The sequence below is a fragment of the Stegodyphus dumicola genome, chromosome 8 (assembly GCF_044657685.1).
Source record: "Stegodyphus dumicola isolate Sdum_Otavi_A_Nest chromosome 8, ASM4465768v1".
In the NCBI taxonomy this organism is placed as follows: Eukaryota; Metazoa; Arthropoda; class Arachnida; order Araneae; family Eresidae; genus Stegodyphus; species Stegodyphus dumicola.
In genome coordinates, this window is record NC_140775.1 from 70599032 (window position 1) to 70619734 (window position 20703).

Consider the following 20703-nt stretch of genomic DNA (forward strand, 5'->3'; position numbering starts at 1 on the left):
CTAGGAGTTTTCCCTTTCTTAAAATATACATGGGTTAGTGTTTCTGAAATCAACAAAGCCATTTTTCTCCACATATAGTAATCATAGTGTGCTTTCAAATAATCCTATCAAAAATTAATGAAGTTTCCTAATTATGATCATTCCTTTAGTTCTAAGAAAAAAGGCTAGGTTAACTTACTGTTTATGGTTAATCTTTGGATTATGGTAACTTGGAAATTTTTTGGCGAAAATTTGGCGACCAACTCTTCTACAGCAACCCTCTATTTTTTTTTCGCAGCCATTTTGTCTTCACAAAGTAAAGACATGTTTCTTTTCTTTTTATTTACTGAACACTTTTTCCAACAATCTGCTATCCGAATTACACTTATACTAGAAATTTTATGGAACAAAACTGCTTAATCATGACGAATATTAACTGCCAAATTGGGAAAAAGTGCAGAATCGCAAACTCCTTGCCGCGTTTTTCAGAATCGCATATACACATAAACCATGTACACGTCTACTTATTTTTACTTAAAAAAACATCCCAGAATTTCACAAAAATGGCATTGCACACACTCTTAACTTTATCCATCTACACTGCTATTTTCTCATAAATTACAAAAATTTGCACGAAAATGCATGAAAATTTTGTGAATCTTTAAATCCGGTAAAAAGAACATATATGAAATTACCTGATCGCAAAAAAGTATATACCCTTTCCAAGGATGAACATTTGCACATATAAAATAAATAAAATATCCAAAAACTTTTACCTCTAAATTATCTATTATAAACGTCACCAACAAATTCATAATGCAAACATTAAAAATGGTTGCAAATACTTAGTGTCAAATACTTAAAATTATTTCCATGCACATTTACTTCAACTGAAACGTATACCAAATTGCTACAAACATAAAATTCACAAAATAACTATCATTTAATTAAAATGTAACTAAACCATGTACACGTCGACTTAGTTTTACTTAAAAAAACATCCCAGAATTGCACAAAAATGGCATTGCACACACTCTTCACTATATCCATCTACACTGCTATTTTCTCATAAATTAGAAAAATTTTACGAAAATGCATGAAAATTTTGTGAATCTTTAAATCCGGTAAAAAGAACATATATGAAATTACCTGATCGCAAAAAAGTATATACCCTTTCCAAGGATGAACATTTGCACATATAAAATAAATAAAATATCCAAAAACTTTTACCTCTAAATTATCTATTATAAACGTCACCAACAAATTCATAATGCAAACATTAAAAATGGTTGCAAATACTTAGTGTCAAATACTTAAAATTATTTCCATGCACATTTACTTCAACTGAAACGTATACCAAATTGCTACAAACATAAAATTCACAAAATAACTATCATTTAATTAAAATGTAACTAAACCATGTACACGTCGACTTAGTTTTACTTAAAAAAACATCCCAGAATTGCACAAAAATGGCATTGCGCACACTCTTCACTATATCCATCTACACTGCTATTTTCTCATAAATTAGAAAAATTTTACGAAAATGCATGAAAATTTTGTGAATCTTTAAATCCGGTAAAAAGAACATATATGAAATTACCTGATCGCAAAAAAGTATATACCCTTTCCAAGGATGAACATTTGCACATATAAAATAAATAAAATATCCAAAAACTTTTACCTCTAAATTATCTATTATAAACGTCACCAACAAATTCATAATGCAAACATTAAAAATGGTTGCAAATACTTAGTGTCAAATACTTAAAATTATTGCCATGCACGTTTACTTCAACTGAAACGTATACCAAATTGCTACAAACATAAAATTCACAAAACAACTATCATTATTTAAAATATAACTAAACCATGTACACGTCGACTTATTTTTACTTAAAAAAACATCCCAGAATTGCACAAAAATGGCATTGCGCACACTCTTCACTATATCCATGTACACTGCTTTTTTCATATAAATTAGAAAAATTTCACAAAAATGCATGAAAATACTCAACGTATACTACTCAAACGTATTCCAAAATACTACAAACATATAACTCACAAAATCACGATCATTAAATTAAAAAACACTACTTAAAATATAAATAAGCACATACATTAAATTAATAAAAATTAGATTACAATCCTAATTAAATTACTTTAAACTAAATCATTGCTAATAACAATTTTCCAATAATACCATATTAATTTAGAACATTAGAACAATGCATAAAAATAATATCCTCAAATGATTAAAAATACTAACTTACCTAATCTTCTTCAGAATCTGCATTATGTGGCACGCACACTTCCCTACAGAAATAGTTCTAATCGGCTGCAGTACTACTGCTAATTTCTAAATCCGAAATCCAGTAGTCAACTGGCAGTCTATTCACCCAGTAATAAGAAATTAATAAAATTTCACCCATACTCAAACTACTTTCAGCAAACCACGTACCCTTCCTTACTCTCCGTTTCACAAAATGTCCATTTTCACCAGATTTCTTGCACCGCCATTCAAACTTATCTGTAATATCCTTCCTTTCACACAATCTTAACGTATTATTATTATCAGATAAACGCATTAAAAATTTAGAATTCACTTTACATAGCGCCATGTAATCCGAAAATTAATCAACACTATTTCACAAAACACACAATGAAGCTTAATACAAAATAATATAGTACTACAGATATTTTTCCAAATTTTACCCCCTTTTCCAATTAAAGAACTGTAATTCGTCCATTAATATCACATGACATATCTCATGATCTCTCATTTCCCTCACACGAAATAATGCATAATCGGAACTGAGTACTTCTCACATTATTACCAAAGTCCTAGGTAGTAACCTTTATCGCCTCCAAAATGTCGCCAAACTACCTGTTACCATATTCCAAAGATCAGCCGTATTTAACTGTGTGATAAGCTAATATCATGAAAACTTTCTTTTATCATAACAAATAAAGTAATTTCTGATTATGTCAGAAATTCATCTCATTTCAAAAAGAAAGTGTGACTAATTCTTCACTTTCTTCATTTCTATTATTTAAAGAATCATCTTTAACTTGTTTTCAATCAGTTCTTTAACTGTGCATAGTTGTGTTGCCATTAGATTGGCATCATAATTTAAAGTCTTTGAAAGTAATATCAGCTTCTAGATTTTGATTCCTCTTTTATCTATAATTTCAATTTCATCATCACTTTTCTGTCAATGGCTTTATCTAGGTCTCAGTTTAAAAAATTCACCTTTATACGTTCCTGATACAATTTATTGTTTAGCAAAATACACAATTGAATTACCTTTCAGTGTTGATCTTCAGTTTCAAAATCAATACATTCATATCTATTATTTATAAAGTATTTTTGTATTATTTTTTAAGATTATTGACATTGAAAGATAACCCAAATTAAAATGAACTGAAAGTTATGAAATGCATATAGCATTTGTTATACTGTTAAGCATTTAAATTTTTAAATATTGTAAAATAATGTTTTAAACCTTTAAAATTCTGCATGCTGATTTTTTTTTTTTTTTTAATTTTAGAATATATTGATAAGTCATTAAAAGCATGTACAACTTTAAATATGCTAATTGCAAGTCATCAAATTAAAACTAAAAATTATAAGGATGTGTCAGAAGCAAACTACATTACATTAAAATGACTTTAAATTCCGTATCATACGTGCACAATATATTATATACCAGGGGTGGCCAAAGTGCGGCTCGCAAGCCTGATACTGCTCTTGCAGGCAATTTGTGCGGCTCATGCATATAAAATATATGTATGAAATATCTTAAACTAAAACTATTCAGTGTCTTAAAAAAAAGTAATTAATTAGTTTAGACTCTTTTTACAGAGTTATCAGGGATTTCTTTCTATTTAAAACATCCTCCACTACTTCTATAATGATGTAAATATGAACTTGTGGCTTTTAGAAATTCTAGATGCAGCTCTCGAACATTCTCGAATTCAAACGTGTGACTCTTACTGACGTAAAGTTTGGCCAACCCTGTTATATTTGTAACATTTAAAATGGCTCATTATGTTATACTCTTGATAAACATTGTACTGTCATAATTTGGATGGTAAATGAGTTTGAACTTTTGACCAGGCAATGTGATTGACTATTACAGCATGATAGAATATAGAAGGTGGTGATTAGTAGCACAACATAATTGTAGCATGGAGGGCAGGGCTAAAGATTAAGATATTCTTAATAGCAGTATTCCACATAATTTTGAATAATTACCGCAGATAAATTGTTAAATGCTCCAAATTTTTTTTGACAAAATGCTATTCTCAAATGTTATTGCATTAATAATCAGCAGTTTGAATTGGAAATGAAATAAAGAATATAATTTATGTAATAATTTAAACAATAAAACATTAGGTAGATGAATACTGAAATTTTAGTCTGCTCTTCTTTTATACAAGTAATGGCATCATAAATTAAATTATGTAATGGAAATAGGAAAATGTACTCCACATATCCAAAAGATGTTTTTATTTAATTAAACCATGTTAATAAAAAATTTAATGATTAAAATTTAAATTAACACTATGACTTAATTATTACTTATATCTACATCATAAGATATGCTGTAATTTTTCAGTATTATTTTTTTAATGTTAAATTTTTACCTCCTGCCAACCTATATATATAGGTAAGGGAGGTAAGTTTTCACTCTAAAAATTTAATAGTGAGTTTTCACTGAATAAACACAACTGAGGTTCACAAAACATATTTTTACAATGATGTCTCTGTATGTGATGATTTTTTTCATTCACGATAACATTTATATCCAACTTCCAAAAATTTCCTATTTCTGATTCCTTCTAGATTCAAATAAAAAAGGTGATTAGATTTTGAGTAAAACTGGATAACTGTAAGTCATACTTTACATGAAGCCCACAACAGTCTTCAAATAGATTTTTTAACATTTTGGGGAATACCAATGGGAAAAACATATTAGATTTTGGCTCAAATCAATAAATGAGAAGTAATACTTTACTTGAAGCTCTGCACAAGCTTTTGTAAAATATATACAGTCAAAAGTCGTTAATCCGGACTCGTCGGGACTTCGGCGATTCCGGATTATCGATAATCAGTTTAAATCTAGTAAGATGGCATGCAGAAATTATAAAATTAAAAATATGAAACCGTAATTTATGAAATAAAGAACAATTATGATCTAAAGGGCATCAAGATTTACAAAAAAAAAAAAAAAAAAAAAAGCTTAATATTTATTTGTTTACTTTATTAAACACTTCTTTCAATGTAAGTTGTTTAAGTTGCTTCGTTTTTTTATGTGATAATACTTTCTCTTTAATTCTATAAACAGACATAATTTCTTGTTCAGTTACAAAGTTCCGCTGTTCAAGTCCTATAATTGCTGTGTCGAGAATACCGACTAATTTGTCAATCGAAATTTTTTCATTTTCAATAACCTCTGTGTCACTTTCTTCGCTATCGGAAGCAAATTATAATGATGAGGAATTTGATTTAAATCATATCAAAGACGGAGTACATCGAGATGAAATACTACATTTAGTAAGGAATTATAAGCCAATTAAAATAAAAACATCTGCCCTGAAGATAAGGATAGTGCTGACAGATCAACTTCCAATTCATTGCGCACTTAATTTTCTTTATTTTAAAACAAATCAAATTATATATTATTCAAATGCCCAATAAAATACACTTTTTAATAAAAAGTGGCAAACATTTAATCATTTTGATATAAGCTTAAATAAACCAGTTTTTACACATGGCCATTAAATCTAACAAAATATAATCTAAAATTTTATATTACAGAACTTTCTATTTATTGGAACAAAAACTGGATTTTGTTCACCAATGATCAACCAGAAATGATACTTTATTCAATGCTTGCTGCTGTTTAAAATATGAAAATCGCAGGTTTTTCACATGTACATTTCTTAATTTTGTCTTACCTTTAAACAGAGTCGTAGCTAGGGTTTTCAGCGCCCAGGGACAACTGAAGATTTTGCGCCCCCTACTGCTTGCCAAGGATGGAAAACATTTAATTCTAAAATGTCGTAACATCAGTTTGACGCCCCTTGGATTCTGCGCCCGGGGACAGATGCCCTCCTTGCCCCCCCCAGCTACGCCCCTGCCTTTAAACTGGTGTCAATCTGAATCAATGTTTATTAGCTGTGGCCATGTGAACCTTTTGTACATAAAATTGAATTATCTTTGGCTGAGCAATGTAAAATAGAGATTTATTGGACCGCGTTTATTTTATAAATTTAAATGGAAGTATGTATCAGTGATTATTGTAACTATAATAGTTAATATAAAATTTTTTTAACCCATACCTTTTTTTTTTCCCCCTAAAGTTTGGATACAAACTAGGCAGACAGGTTTACAGGAGTTTAAGTCCTTTCAGAGTTATTTGTACATACTCATATTCATGTCACAGCAAAATAAAATGCTCTGTACAAGGCCAGATATAATTTTTTATTAATTCATCCTTTTAATTAAAAATTTAATTTAAAAATGGACATTTTGACCTAAAATCTATCCTAGTGTTAATGGTGACATATTTTTATCCTTTTTAGTTTCAGATGTTTTTAAAATGACATATATTTGGTCAAAAAATCAGATGCATTTCAACATTAAATTTTATGTAAAAAATTACTTCAGATCACTTAAATTCTGAACAAAATCATATAAAAGAAACAGTAAATTATATAATTTATAATAAATTGATATGTACATACATATACAGAAGTTAATTTCCATATTATTAAAAAGAAGATTAGATGGAACTGAATAAGACTATTATACAAAAAGTCTATTTACACAGATTAAAATTCAGTCTGTATTTTCAGATGTATCTTCATCAAAGTACTTCTCCTCTTCATCTAGATTCCTTTGGTGTACCGAATCGTATTCCACATTATTATCTACCAAACTAAAAATGATAAAGAAGGTTAAAAAAAAAAAAAAAAAGATTAGATTTCAATTCTAGGAAAAAATAAATAAATAAATAATAATTTCAGGTAAAAATAGCAGAGACACATAATAATATATCTTTTGTGATTTTAATGAATAAGCTAAGATATATATTTTAATATAACTAATATCATGCTACCTAAAAGAAATGTATATATTTGCAATAACTTTTTGTGTGTGTTATAGAATAAGGACTATGACCATGATACCAAACCTAGAGAGATAATCATATTTAGTATACAAATTATTATCAAGTTAAACAATATGATTAAAAAAGGTCATAAAAGTGTATTACTCTAAAATTGTTATGTACATCAAAATGATTGATGAATTGTTAAAACAATGAAACAATTAAATTTCAGTGAATACAGTGAGGATATGAAACAAATTTGTAATGCCTTAATTGGGAAGAGAAGTTTGTACTTTTTCAGTCTGCCAGAAGCCTTGATCTTACTTAGCACTACTAGAATCCTTAATCCTTAAGTTCTAATTGATCTGGTATCTTATCTCAAATAATTCACCCACCCAAGAGAAATCCATATAAAAAATATCATTAACAGTAAAAAGATTCATTCCCTCTATCATGTAAGCCAAAATATTCCAAATGAATATATACCTGAGAAAATTATTTCAAAACAGTTTAGACATCTACTAAATCAGAAATAAAGCAAATATTTTAATTCTAATATGATGTGTTCAAAAATTCTAAGCAAAATGCTTTTAAAATCCTGACACCCTTTCAGTAACTCCATACACAGTATGACATGGCATAAAACAGACAAATTTAAATCTTAAACTGAAACAAGAAACTTTATAAAATGGTGCTCAAATTCTAAAAATAGATATATTGTTTTTTAATTTTGCCAAAACTATTAATTAGAAAAGCAACTGATTTTAAAGATTTGAAATATTGCAGTCTTCACAAAATTAAAATCAGTACATTCTATTATTTATAAAGGGAACAGATCAGCTTTATCTCATGGATTAGACTAAATTCTGCATAACTGTAGGAAAATTTAAAATAAATGAGTACTTTTCTGTTAAAGCCATAGTGATACATTTTGGTTCATTTCTTTTCCATGACTTTTGGCTAGATAGTAAATAAAATGGAACAAATAGAAACAGCGACAAGAAAACATTCTCCAATTTCATTACAAAATCCACTGTGTCAGAAGAACATGATCTACTTAATAATAATAATAATAAGCTTTTATCAGGTTTCATAACATAGCATCAATCAATTTTAATGTTAGTGTGAAATAACAAGGAACTGGGAACTTCTCTCAAATAATTAATCCAACCAACTGTGGTGTTATGATTTATTTGAAGCAAGCTTTGTTTAAAAACACTCAGTAAACAGTAATTCCTGATTTTATAAATTAATTGTATAACACTAATAAAAGGATTTTAAAAAAATGTGTCAGGGCACTTTTTTCCCAACATGAATGAAGGCTGCACAGCCAAGTCACATCTTAATGTAGTGTTTATTCAAACACAATCTTTCTTTGTGAAGAGTATCTCTTTCTTGAAAATGCAAGATAGCTGCTTGTTCAAGTTTCGGTAATTCCCAAGTCATAAAATCTATTACAGCTAAAAAAAGAATGATTGAATGAAAAGTAAGGTTGCACTGCACTAGCAATGGTTGTAAAACAATTATTGCTAGAAAAGAAGCCAACCAAACTGGCAGTACCTTGCACTGAGGAAATACACCAAAACAAAAAAGTGTGTGCACAATGCTCAGATTAAATACTACTTTCAACAGTGCTTTTTGTTTTTTTTACTGGTGTTATTGATTCTTCTAATGTTATTTTATTCTGAAGTGAAATGATAAACATTTTAAGGAATTGATAAAAAAAATAGAGCACTACAAAAATTAAAGCAATTTTAAATTTATTTTGTTTTAACTTCTATTTTTTAAAGTTTGTAGAGTTCCTCACTTTGGAATTCTAAGTTAATATTGGAAGTGAAGAATCTAAGAACTGATAAGCGAATAATTGCTTGAGTTCGGTGACAAGAAACAACAAGATAGAAGGGTAACTAACCCTTTATTATTTCAATAAGATTTAACAAAACTTCGCCTGGGAGTGTACAAACAAAGCCCGCACTTGGACTTGAACTTAAAAGACTAAAAATTAAACTAAAACTAAGATTAACTAAAGAAGTATAGCCGAAGCTATCAAGGTTCAAATCGAGTTGGCCCCTTGACTTATTTGACTATGAAGCTTAGCAAGGGCCTGAGTACGGCCAAGCGTAATAACAGCTTTGAGAGAGAGAGTGGCCAAAAAGGCAGACGAGCGTAAATCAGAAACTCTGATTCTCTTTGACTCGGTAAGTAACTTCCTGGTTTAAATACCGCTCCTCATTAAATATTCAGCAAGATTCCAAAACTACGTTTTAGCCAGAAGTAGTAAGTTGAAGTTAAGAATTTGACAGGAAAGGAACTTAAATTTTAACTGTTAATAAAATTAACATAATCCTCACAAGTTATTATTTATTTACAGTTAATTTATCATAAAAATACTTTAATGTATAATAGTTTAATATAGGTTTATGCATTAGCAAAACACAAAAATACAGAGGAAGAAGATATGATTCACAAATAAATTTTTAAGGAAGTTAATTAAATTGTATTTTTCTCTTGAAGTTAAAAAAAAATTGAAACCGTGATAAGTGATCATTTATTCAAAGATCCCTATGCCAGGTTTTATACGTTAATTATTTTATGACAAACCTCAGTTGTGAATCATATACATATTTGCAAAAATACAATAAATTAAAACAAAAATTGTTTTTTGTATAACATTTTTGCAGCATTTTATTTTTTGCATTATTTCCTTAAAACATTTTTCAAAAAAACTCCTATTTCAAAATAAAATGGTATTAAATTAATTAATAACAATAGTAAAAAAAAAGTGATAGTATGATTTGATCTAGAGAAACACGCTTGCATGTGATATTATCAGGTTAGTGGTGTTTGCTAGTGATGGAAGAATTTCAATAATATTGCTTAAAACTTCATTTTCAATTTTCTCAACTATTTTTAAAAGATTTATGCTCTCTCATTATATGTACATTCACTTTAATGTCCTCTATAATTATTTAGAGTATGGGTGAAATCAGCAAGAAGAAAGTCTTACACTCCCCTTGTTTATGTGAGTATCCTTGGCTTCATTTTATTGTTGCAAACAGTGTAAATTTCTTTTGTTTTTCTTCCTTTAGTTTTGAACTTTATGTGTGGCAACAAGATAATTGATTGATAGAATTGTGTTTGTGACAGCCAGGTAGAATGGCTAGCTTATTTTGTAACAATTATTTCACATTGCTGGCATCTTATTTATAATTAGTGTAATAAAATAAAAGTGAAGGAATGCAGTTCATATGTTAAGTGATTATTGTTTGTGAAACATATTAAGTAAAGATCATTTATTATTGTTCAAAAGTCTAGCCAGAGTGCTAGTGAAGATAGTGACTGTTCTAAGCGCATTGTAACAAAGCAAATATGCATATGGTTGGTGAACAATTACTCCTCTTTGTGAGGTAAGTGGATTTTGAACATTTATATTCTAATAAAAATTTGTTTATAACTGATTTTAAGAACAATTTCTGTTTTTGAATTGATCAATTATGAGTGAACTTATAACTTTTAAAACAAAAAAAACTGTTTTACGCAGGAGTGTTACTAATTATGTAAAGAAAATTGAAACTATTTTAACTGTAGATGAAATTAATTTAATAGAACTAGAGGAATGTGACGAATTATCGAAACAAAAAGAAACTGAGTTAAGCAAGCTTGATTCTGAAATCGAAAGTTTAATTACAGATACTAAAGAATTAGAAAACGAAATAGATAATGTTCAGGAGTACACAGATAAAATTTATTTGTGGAAATTTAAAGGTGAAAAAATATTAAAAAAATCAAAATAGTAAAAATAATTCTAATAGTGTAATTTCAGAACAGGTTCTTGACAATATTAAATTACCCAAGTTAACATTACCGACTTTTGGTGGTAATATTACAGAATGGATAGCTTTTAAAGATCTTTTCAGTGCTTGTGTAAGAAATAATACAAATTTATCTAATGCTCAAAATTGCAGTATTTGAAGGCTTCGTTGAAAGGTGAAGCATATCACATTATTCAAACCATTCAAATTTCGGATTGTACTCGTAATTTTGAAATAGCATGGAATCTGTTAAACGAAAGATATTCAAATAAGAGAGAACAAATTTTTGCATATATTAAACGTTTTCTAAGCTTACCAACTATTCAAAATGAATCAGCATTTGCTATTTTAAATTTAGTTGGCAATATTAATGAAGTAATTTGTTCTTTAGAAGTATTGAATCAAACGATTGAAAATTTTGGTGACACTTTAATGACTTATTTAATCTTGCAAAAATTAGACCCTTCTACAAAATTATGGTGGGAACGTCAGTTAAAATGTAATGAGATTCCAAAACTTACGACTCTAATTGAAGTCCTAAAAAACTATGCAAGAACACTTCAAATAGCAAATCAACAAGTAATAAGGTACCTAAATCTGTGTTTCAAAATAAGAATAATGTTTTGATTGCTACTTTGAGTTGTGGTTATTGTAAAGAAGATCATAGTTTAGCCAAATGTTCGAAATTTCTAAATTTATCGGTTCAGATGGCTCACAGATGGCATGTGAGACAGTTTGTTTTTCAACACTTCTGGAAAAGATGGAGTTGAGAATACTTGTCTCAGCTTCAGCAAAGACCTAAATGGCAAAAAAGTCAAAACAATTTAGAAGTCAATGACTTAGTCCTCATCAAAGAAGACAATCTTCCACCTATTAAATGGAGGTTAGGGAGAATAATTGCTGTTCATCCGAGCTCTAATCATAGAGTCAGAGTTGTTAGTATTAAAACTGGTCATGGTGTCATAAAACGATCAGTCGTGAAATTGTGTCCTCTTCCTATTCAGACTAAAAACTATGAACTGCTTTGCATATAATATTTTGTATTATTTTTCTTATGTTTACCTTTTATTACAGACTAAGAAGTTTCAAAATGCTCCAACTGTTGAAATCCCCTGGGATTTCAACGAGGGCCAGGATGTTTATGTGAGTATCGTTTGCTTCATTTTATTGTTGCAAACAGCATAAATTTCTTTTGTTTTTCTTCCTTTAGTTTTGAACTTTATGTGTGGCAACAAGATAATTGATTGATATAATTGTGACAGCCAGGTAGAATGGTTCGCTTATTTTGTATCAATTATTTCGCATCGCTGACATCTTATTTATAATTAGTGTAATGAAATAAAAGTGAAGGAATACAGTCCATGTGTTAAGTGATTATTGTTTGTGAAACATATTAAGTAAAGATCACTCCTTGTTAAACTAATATCATATTACACAAGAAAAAGTACAGAAAATGTTGCGGGGAAACACTTCACCGAGTTTTAGAACACTTACTGCATGTCTCCTGACTTAAATAGCATTAATTGTTGCAAAATCTAACGACAGATATTAAACATATAGATAGACAGAAGACAATATTGTTGCAAATTCTAAACTATAGATGGCGCTAATAAGTCATAAATGTTTTTCATCAGTTAGCACTTTGAGATAAAAGAAAGGAGTTGTGTACTGTCAGCCAAATAAAGGATTAATGTTTAAAGGATGGTCAAGTACCTTACATTAGAAGTTCACTAGATCATCAAGAACCAGGTAAGAACTTTCTATTCTATTTGAACTGATTAACGATTGAACCTTTAGTTTTAAAGATGAACAATGTTTTCACTAGCAATAAATTTATTTAAATATTTAAAATTTTAAACATACAAGTTACATGAATAAATGTGTCGCACCACACATCAATTTACAATGGTTTAATTACAACAATGTATTTTTTCCTATTTTCAATATTCTAGAATAAATAAAAAGTTTTATGTACCTGTAATCAAAGTCTTCATCTTTTCCAGCAAGAAAATTTTCATACATAATATTTGTAAATTCATTACGTAGCAGTGTTTTTTCTTGTTCTGTGACAGTTCTGTTTGTAGGAATATCATCTTCCAATTCTGAAAAAGTGTAAAAGAATCTTGATATAATTTTTTTCCAAAAATGAATTTAAAAATTTACATATGCAATAAAACTTTATTTCAAGGAAATTAATAATTTAAAATTACATGAAAGAATGACGAAAAATATCTCAAGTATTCAGTTGGTGGCTTGGTTAATGGCAAAGCACAGAAGGACTATTTCCATCAGGAAAAATGTCTTGGTAAAAGGAAATGGCTTACACTTTGAAAAAATGTATTGCAAGCAGACTGTTCATGACTGTACCCTGGAATGAATACCAGTATTCAGCTGCTTTAGCTACTGTATCACTGATGACTGCACTGTATTAACACAAAGACAACCAATATGTACAAAAGCACATCAGCAGTTCCAAACAGCAAGATCACTAAACACTGGTAGTTCCACTAGTTTAATTCTTAGTGAAAGAGCTGTATGGGAATTTTCATGATTTTCTTTATACATAATGAGAATGAATATACGTCAGTTTTCTTTCTCCACATAAGCTCCTCCCCTTAGGCAGACACCCCTCAAGTACTTGCCATAATCTCAACCAATTAATATATGTATATGACGGGAAAATGACGAATGCAATGACAAATTTTCTGTTATATTCATTTATTACTATTCCACATTCTTCAAAAATTCCATTAATTGGAAAATTTTGCTTTTTGTTTGTAATATCTGTAAACCTTCAAATCTGTATCTATCATCATAAACCTATCATGAGATTGGTGAACAATGTTGTTCCATTATGTTTTGGCTTGCTTCTATCACACATGAAGGAAGCTTAGCTTAAATTATACATGTATTTCTGATACTTATACCTATTTCCTGCACATGCTTCAGGTTTCAGGGAGTCCTGAATGAATAAATTCCCACGTATATTTAAGGCTTATCCAGGACCACCGTTAAGCATTTTGCAGCCTGGTGCAGTCTCTGTGGGTCTGAAATTCTGCTGCCAAGTGCCTCCCTAAATTCTAAAAATTTTGCATCCTAGTGTTTTCTAAATTCTAAAGATTTTTTTATTCCTTAATTTTGTTGCTCAGTGCTTCTCTAAATTCTAAATGCGTCCCCTAAATTCTATTGCCAGGACTAGCAGTACACATTTTGCCCCATGGTGCAATCTTTGCATGTCGTAAATTCTGCTGCCCAATATTTCCCAAAATTTTGAAAATTTTGCCATCCCTAAATTCTACAGCCCAGTATCTCTCCTAAGTTCTAAAATTTTTGGTATTCACCTAATTCTAAAATTATTGCACCAGGTTTGGCTATACCAATTCTAGTGCAGGTTCTGTAGGCGGATAAGCATTTTTGTATTTCACCTAAAGAATAAGCGAAGCCCCACTGTTACCACATCTACATGTGATCCCTGACCAGATAATTATTAATGACTCGGACTGCCATACTGAAAAGTCCAGGATCAAATCTCAGAAAAGGCATGGATGTTTGTAAGAATATAGTGTGGGGTGTATATAATGGATATAGTATGTGGCACTTAAAAACACGCTGAGTTGAAGTTCTCTCAAGAGGTTGGTGGTAGGGGGAGAGGGGTAGGACAACCTCAAACTGCCCCCCCTGAAAAGTGGGGCAGAAGCTTAGTTAGATTTAACAATACTTTAATCACTGTGATACTACAGAGGTGCTGGCCTAGCTTCTACTTATATCCTGTCTACATATCATATTACTATATTTAAATTGATCACCAAATTCCTGATAATTCCTGATATCTTAAACTGTTGAAGTCCCTATGATTCCTGATCTTGGAATTCATATTGTCCATATTATGTATGTGCATAATATATATATATTGCAAGGATTTTAGCATCTTCACTTTAATAATTTTTTAGGAATTTATTTTGCTTCTACTATTTTTGATCGTTTATTTACCAGTTTTTGCACAATCTTTTACCTGCAATTTGTATAGTAATTTTGATATAGGTTTCAAATCAATCAAATCCTGATTTGTTTAACCTTGCAAATAAAGGTGACAAAAAAATTGCTTCTTTTGATTATTGTTAACTGAAGAGGTTGATTTGTACCCCCTTGAACAATCAATTAATCTCTGTTTAATGATAAAAATTAAGTTCCCCCCTTCCTTTTAAAATATTTTTGGTCTTTTGCAATTTTTAAAGTTTCAACAAGTATTTTTATTTTTATTTTATTGATTTTTGCCATACATTTGCAAAAGCATTTTTTTAAAAAAATTTCTTTTCTTTGAAGATAATTTCTTCTCATTATTTAATAAATTTTATTGCTACTGCACAGCTTCAGTGCTTTTTCATTCCTATAAATTTCCTTTTAATTACTTTTAATATATATATATATGTAATGATATTTTTAAATCAATTTATTAAATTAAATTCTATTAATATTGCTTAATAATGTGTTGGCGATTCTCTACCTAAATTGCATCCCTGTTCCTAAATTTTGGCAAAATCCTTTCTTTAGTATAAAATATATTAACCTGTTGGCGCCCGCCAAATCGCCAAACTCATAAATCTGTCATATTACATAAAGTACTTAAGAACACTCCTGATGAGAAGATAGCATCACCTTGTGATTTCAATTAATATCGCTGATTGGAGGAGCCTCATGACGTACACATATGTATAAGTAGGGCTTCTGCTCAAGGTACGAGGAGAACGCTTGTGAGATGGATGCTAAAATAAACCTACCACTTTATATTCCAAAATTTGTCTCATTCCTGTTGCCCCGGCTGCACAAAACAAATAATGTATGAGAAATTACATTTCATATATATATATGTCATAATAAGAGCAAAGGAAAAAAGACGGAGCAGTGTAGATGCGTGATTAGATCCATATTGAAGAAGAATTTTGATTGTGTAGTATTTAAAGAACTTGGCAGTCGAGGCAGTTTTAATTCCATTTTTATTTCCAATTGATATTTGTGGCCACAATCACTTGGCACTCTAGTCGTGCCTTTCCACAGAAGATTTACATTTTTGATATTGTTGGGATAGAAAGCAAGCCAGCGAAATTACATCTTAGCACAGTAGAGAGCAAAAGCTGAAGTGTGTCGTTATGAAAGATGGAAGCACGCGAAGAGAAAAGTTTTGGTTTACAATTCGGTGATTGGTCGTCAAGAGGCATCTGGTATTAACGGTTACGTAAAATTGCATGATTAATTTGAATGACGCAATGCAGATAAGTTATTACGATTTTAGAATAGAGAGGAAGAATTAATATTTATAGTCATATTATAATTCTGATTCATACATTGTTATCTTACATATATATAAGGCTTTACTGCACAGAATTCCAAACATGAGAGGAACATCACAGATATAAATTATAGATATAAAAAGAGCAATTAACATCAGTTTTAGCATCAAACTAGTATTACTGTTTTACTCACTTCTATAGAACAGCTGATAACCAATTCATTGAAAATGTTTATTACTGTCATTTCATTCTTCACAGAACTTAATATCAGACAAATAATTAAAACTTTTTATTTTATATTATTAATTTGCAGTTTTTTATACAATATAAAAAATGCATAGAAAAATAATCAGCATATTTAATGTTTTTAACAACATTAATTTTGATATATTTCAACATAAACATACCAGATTCTTCTTCTGTATCATCATCTTCTTCTTCAACTATTGCTTCATCTTCATCTTTTTGACATTCAAATAAGTAATTCTCTTGATTCCTTTCTAATTGATCCATAAGAAAACTGGAAAACCTAGATGAGAGGAAAAAATTCTGGCATATCAAGAATCGCATAATAAATTTATGAAAAAAATGTCCTATAATCCACAATCCTATGAATCAGCTATAATTATTTGCCATATAAAAATTAATATTTTAATAACCCATGTACACATTATTTGTAAAACTAAATACATTTAAATTTTTGCCTCTGCTAATAAGCTCTTAATATCATATGCATTCTCCCTCCTTCCCCACAACTGGATTAGCCATTAACATAACATAAGCAAGTGCATAGGGCACCAAAGAAAGGATGCATTACAAAAAAGTGCAGGGCCTTAGGAAATATGGCACTACAAATATTTAGTATTGCTAGTTTTTACCATGGAAGGTATAGTGCAGCTAAACCAAGACCAAAAGAAAAAGAACTGAGAAATGGGGGTACCAAAACATTTTGAGTATTTTAAACATTCAAAATCTGCCCCCTTCCCAATAACATTATTCACATTCACACGAAAGTGTCTAATATTTATGTTACTCCCACACATTTGGTGCACCTAACACTTGGGAGTCAATATATTCTTCATATACCAGCCAAATCACCCAATTCTCACAATTCCTTGCAAATATCCCAGGCAAAGAATCATTACTGAAATTTATGCAAAGTTGTGAAAAGTGAATGAGTTATGAAGTGATTTCTGAGATATTTTATCCATATGGAATATAAATAAATTCAGGAAAATTTTTTGCTCCTGAAGAAGAACTTGTATCTGATCACCTCCAAAATCAACAGTTATTCAAAATGGATGTAAAACTAAGCTTTCTTTTTCTGCTTAGTTATAAGATATTTTCTCTCTCCTTTCTACATATCTTTGCAGTGGATTGGAAGCAAACTCGGTGCGTTTTCAAGAGGTCCGAGGTTCAAGGCTCAGCAAATTTTTCACACCTCCCACTTCCAAATAACTTAATGACGCTCAAACTAAATGGTGGTGGATGATAATTTGTCACCACCAGAATTTAGCAATCAAGTCCTTTAACCCTCAGCTGCCCTTTAAAAGAGGGGGTGTATAAGGTATTTTCCTTTTCGTATGCCTTCATGGTGTAAGTTGGAAACATATTAGATGCATATTTGAGAGCTCCAGGGTTCATGACCTGGGAAGGGTATTACACATTTTTCACATCTCCAGCATAAAAAAAACCTGACTCTACAGTGGTGCTCAACCTAAAAGGCTGTGGACAGTAATTTGTTAGCATCAGCAGTTGGCAATTTGGTTCCCTAATCCCCAGTTGCCCTTGAAAAGGAGGAATATATAAGGTATTTTCTTCCTCCTTTCTGCATGCCTTCATGGTGTAATTGGAAGCATACTCAGTGTGTATTCGAAAGGCCCAGGGTTCACTTCCCGACGAGGGCACTGCTTATTTTTCACATCTCCTGCTTTTTTTTTTTTTTTGAAAAAAAAAAAAACAACAACAACAACAACAACAAAAAAAAAAAAAAAAAAAAAAAAAAAAAAAAAAAACTAACAACTCGCACACAATAACCAAGTTATAAATGGCTGTCTAAAATAAAAACCAAGGTGTTTGGATATTTAACCCTTAGTTGACAAGATTTGTCAGTCACTTAACAATTTTTATAATCTATTTTGACCTTATTTGCTGATTTTGCTTTTTATTTGATAACTTTATTTCAATTTAAAAAACTTTATTTGATACTATTTTTATCATTAAACTGACTTGTTGGCCACAACAAGTTATGTATTTTCTATGTTTTTATAAACAAACAGGCAGCACTTTGACAATTCGGTAACAATATCCAAATGATAATATTAACCATAATTATATTAAGCAGCATCTACTGTACTATATACGGAAATTTTATTGAAATTAATCAATAACTCAAGTGGTACTCGTCCTCAGATCAAGCACAACATGTTACCCAAAGAAATATCTATAGGTTAGTCTCTGTATTTTATTATGCTATGCTATTGCAGTATTTATCTTTCAAATTAAGCTTTGCATAGTTTAACTGAGGAATTTAAAAGCAATATATGTGTTTTCCATAATTTATATAGTTATTCTCTTTTTTTAGTAATCGATCTAATTTTTAATATATTAAATTCATATATCCAAATGGTAATCCAATGGTTTAGTAATCGATCTAATTTTTAATATATTTAATTCATATACCCAAATGGTAATCTGTATAAATATTTGCATTAAAGCAATTAAATATACACCTTATAGTATATATCTTATAATAAATATCTGAATGCTACGTAACATCCAATGTTTTGTTTACCTGCAAAATATGCTTATATTAGTACCTTCATTATCAGTGAAAATACTACGTCTTTTATCTTAATGTGAAATAATACATCACTTTTAAGAATAACTAATCACACACATAAAAAAAATTAAAAATTAATTTTTTTTTATGGTTCCATAGGCCTTGATCACACCAATCAGGCACTAATTCTTCACTGTACCAGTTAAAAGTTAATACTGATACACATTCAAATTACTTTTATTTACCAGGAGAATCATTTACTAATTCAATACTCTCAATATCTTATGAAACATTATACTTCCCTTCAGCTCTTACTTTTGATCTTTGTGCTGTTCTTTATATGCAGAAATTCTTTCGTTTTCAGTAAGATGCTGACCAATTAATTGGTCATACAGAAATGGACTTCTTTTTCTCATTTCAGCATCACTAAAATATTTTCCCTCTTCGACCATTTTTTTCAAAGCTTCGTACCTTCTGTTTCTTACTCGCACTTTACTTGACCTACAGTTGTGATTTTTACGAATTTCAGTTAAGTAAAAATTAACTTCGTAATCTGCCTGATGGCAATCGAAAAAAGGTATATCTTGCAGCTTTATGTACTTCCAATAACGTTGCAAAAAAAGAGGCACATTTCTACCCAAGAGATTGCTTGCTATCTCTCGTTTTTCTGCAATAGTCAAATCTATCTCACCTACTTGCTGGCTTTTAAAAAACCCATCACTTTCAGCTACGCAGTCTAATATGCTATTTCTCATTATCTCATCAATATCACTTTCCTCTACAATCTCCACTTCCATATCATCTTTGCTTGGAGTCCCAATCATTTTGAAATTAATGCGATTTGAAAATTTTCACAAACATATCAACGAACTACGGTCGCTACGAAAAATGTAAACAAATCACTATTGCCATTCAGGAAATTTATATGTTTAAGATCTCTTCAGCCATACTTATTGCTTTTCGTTCATTTATTTGAAACACATAATTTTCTATAATAGTGACTAACAAAGTTTCACCGTATAGGTTTAATTTGCATTTACTAGAAGTGAACGATTTTTTTAAAGAGTTTTTTTTTTTTTTTGTATGAAAGAAGTTTTATTCAAGCAATTTGGCAACACTGATTTCAAACAGAAACCGGTATCTCAAGTTCGTCTGTTTATTATCAGGAGTTTTCCTGTAGAGTGTATAGGTTGTTATAAGTCAGTGTTTTAACTTTTATCTTAAACATGGCTGAAGAAAAGCGCAAATATGATGCGGTAGTTTTTGGAGCAAGTGGTGTTACTGGGCAATATGTAGTTGAAGAATTAGCTCTTCACACTATAGGAATAAACTGGTGTATAGCCGGTCGGAATTTGGAAAAATTGCAGGAGACTTTAAGAGACATTGGCAGTTCAATAAGTAAATTTTTTCGTATTTTATTATTTCACTTCAACATGGTATTTTTGGTAAAATTTGTTTGTTTTAGCTTTCTAGCTTAGTTTCTATTTTATTTTAGCTGTTTTTTTTTTTTTTTTTTTTTTAGCTTTTAGTACATCACTGTCTATTTTAAAATTTTAAGTTAGGTTATGTATTATGTATGAAAAATTAGTGAATTATGTGAAAGTACATTCATTTAACGTTATACGCAAAATAAAAGATTGTGAAAGTAAAAATACTGAATGTTTCAAATTGTATTTAAGGCTCATTTTCAAATTTTTGTTTCATATGCTGTCCCAGAAGAAAAG

General features: G+C 29.8%; 2 protein-coding genes across 3 annotated transcripts in view; one reads left to right on the plus strand and one right to left on the minus strand.

Annotated features, from left to right (window-relative positions):
* Positions 1-6615: 6615 nt before the first annotated feature.
* Positions 6616-20703, minus strand: part of LOC118191357 (coiled-coil domain-containing protein 97) — a 170800-nt gene continuing 156712 nt past the window's right edge. Inside the window, exons 1-4 of one of the 2 annotated variants that reach the window (XM_035362160.2) lie at positions 19295-19886; positions 16605-16726; positions 12885-13011; positions 6616-6926 (exon numbers count right to left, since the gene is read on the minus strand). In XM_035362160.2, coding sequence (XP_035218051.1) covers positions 6827-6926; positions 12885-13011; positions 16605-16726; positions 19295-19803 — 858 coding nt within the window. In that variant the 5' untranslated portion in view covers positions 19804-19886 and the 3' untranslated portion in view covers positions 6616-6826. Of the gene's footprint in view, positions 6927-12884; positions 13012-16604; positions 16727-19294; positions 19887-20703 lie in introns of those variants that run through there. The other variant, XM_085821986.1, reaches the window with a different exon arrangement.
* Positions 20105-20703, plus strand: part of LOC118191356 (saccharopine dehydrogenase-like oxidoreductase) — a 37199-nt gene continuing 36600 nt past the window's right edge. The window contains exon 1 of the mRNA XM_035362159.2: positions 20105-20377. Coding sequence (XP_035218050.1) covers positions 20206-20377 — 172 coding nt within the window. The 5' untranslated portion in view covers positions 20105-20205. The remainder of the gene's footprint in view (positions 20378-20703) is intronic.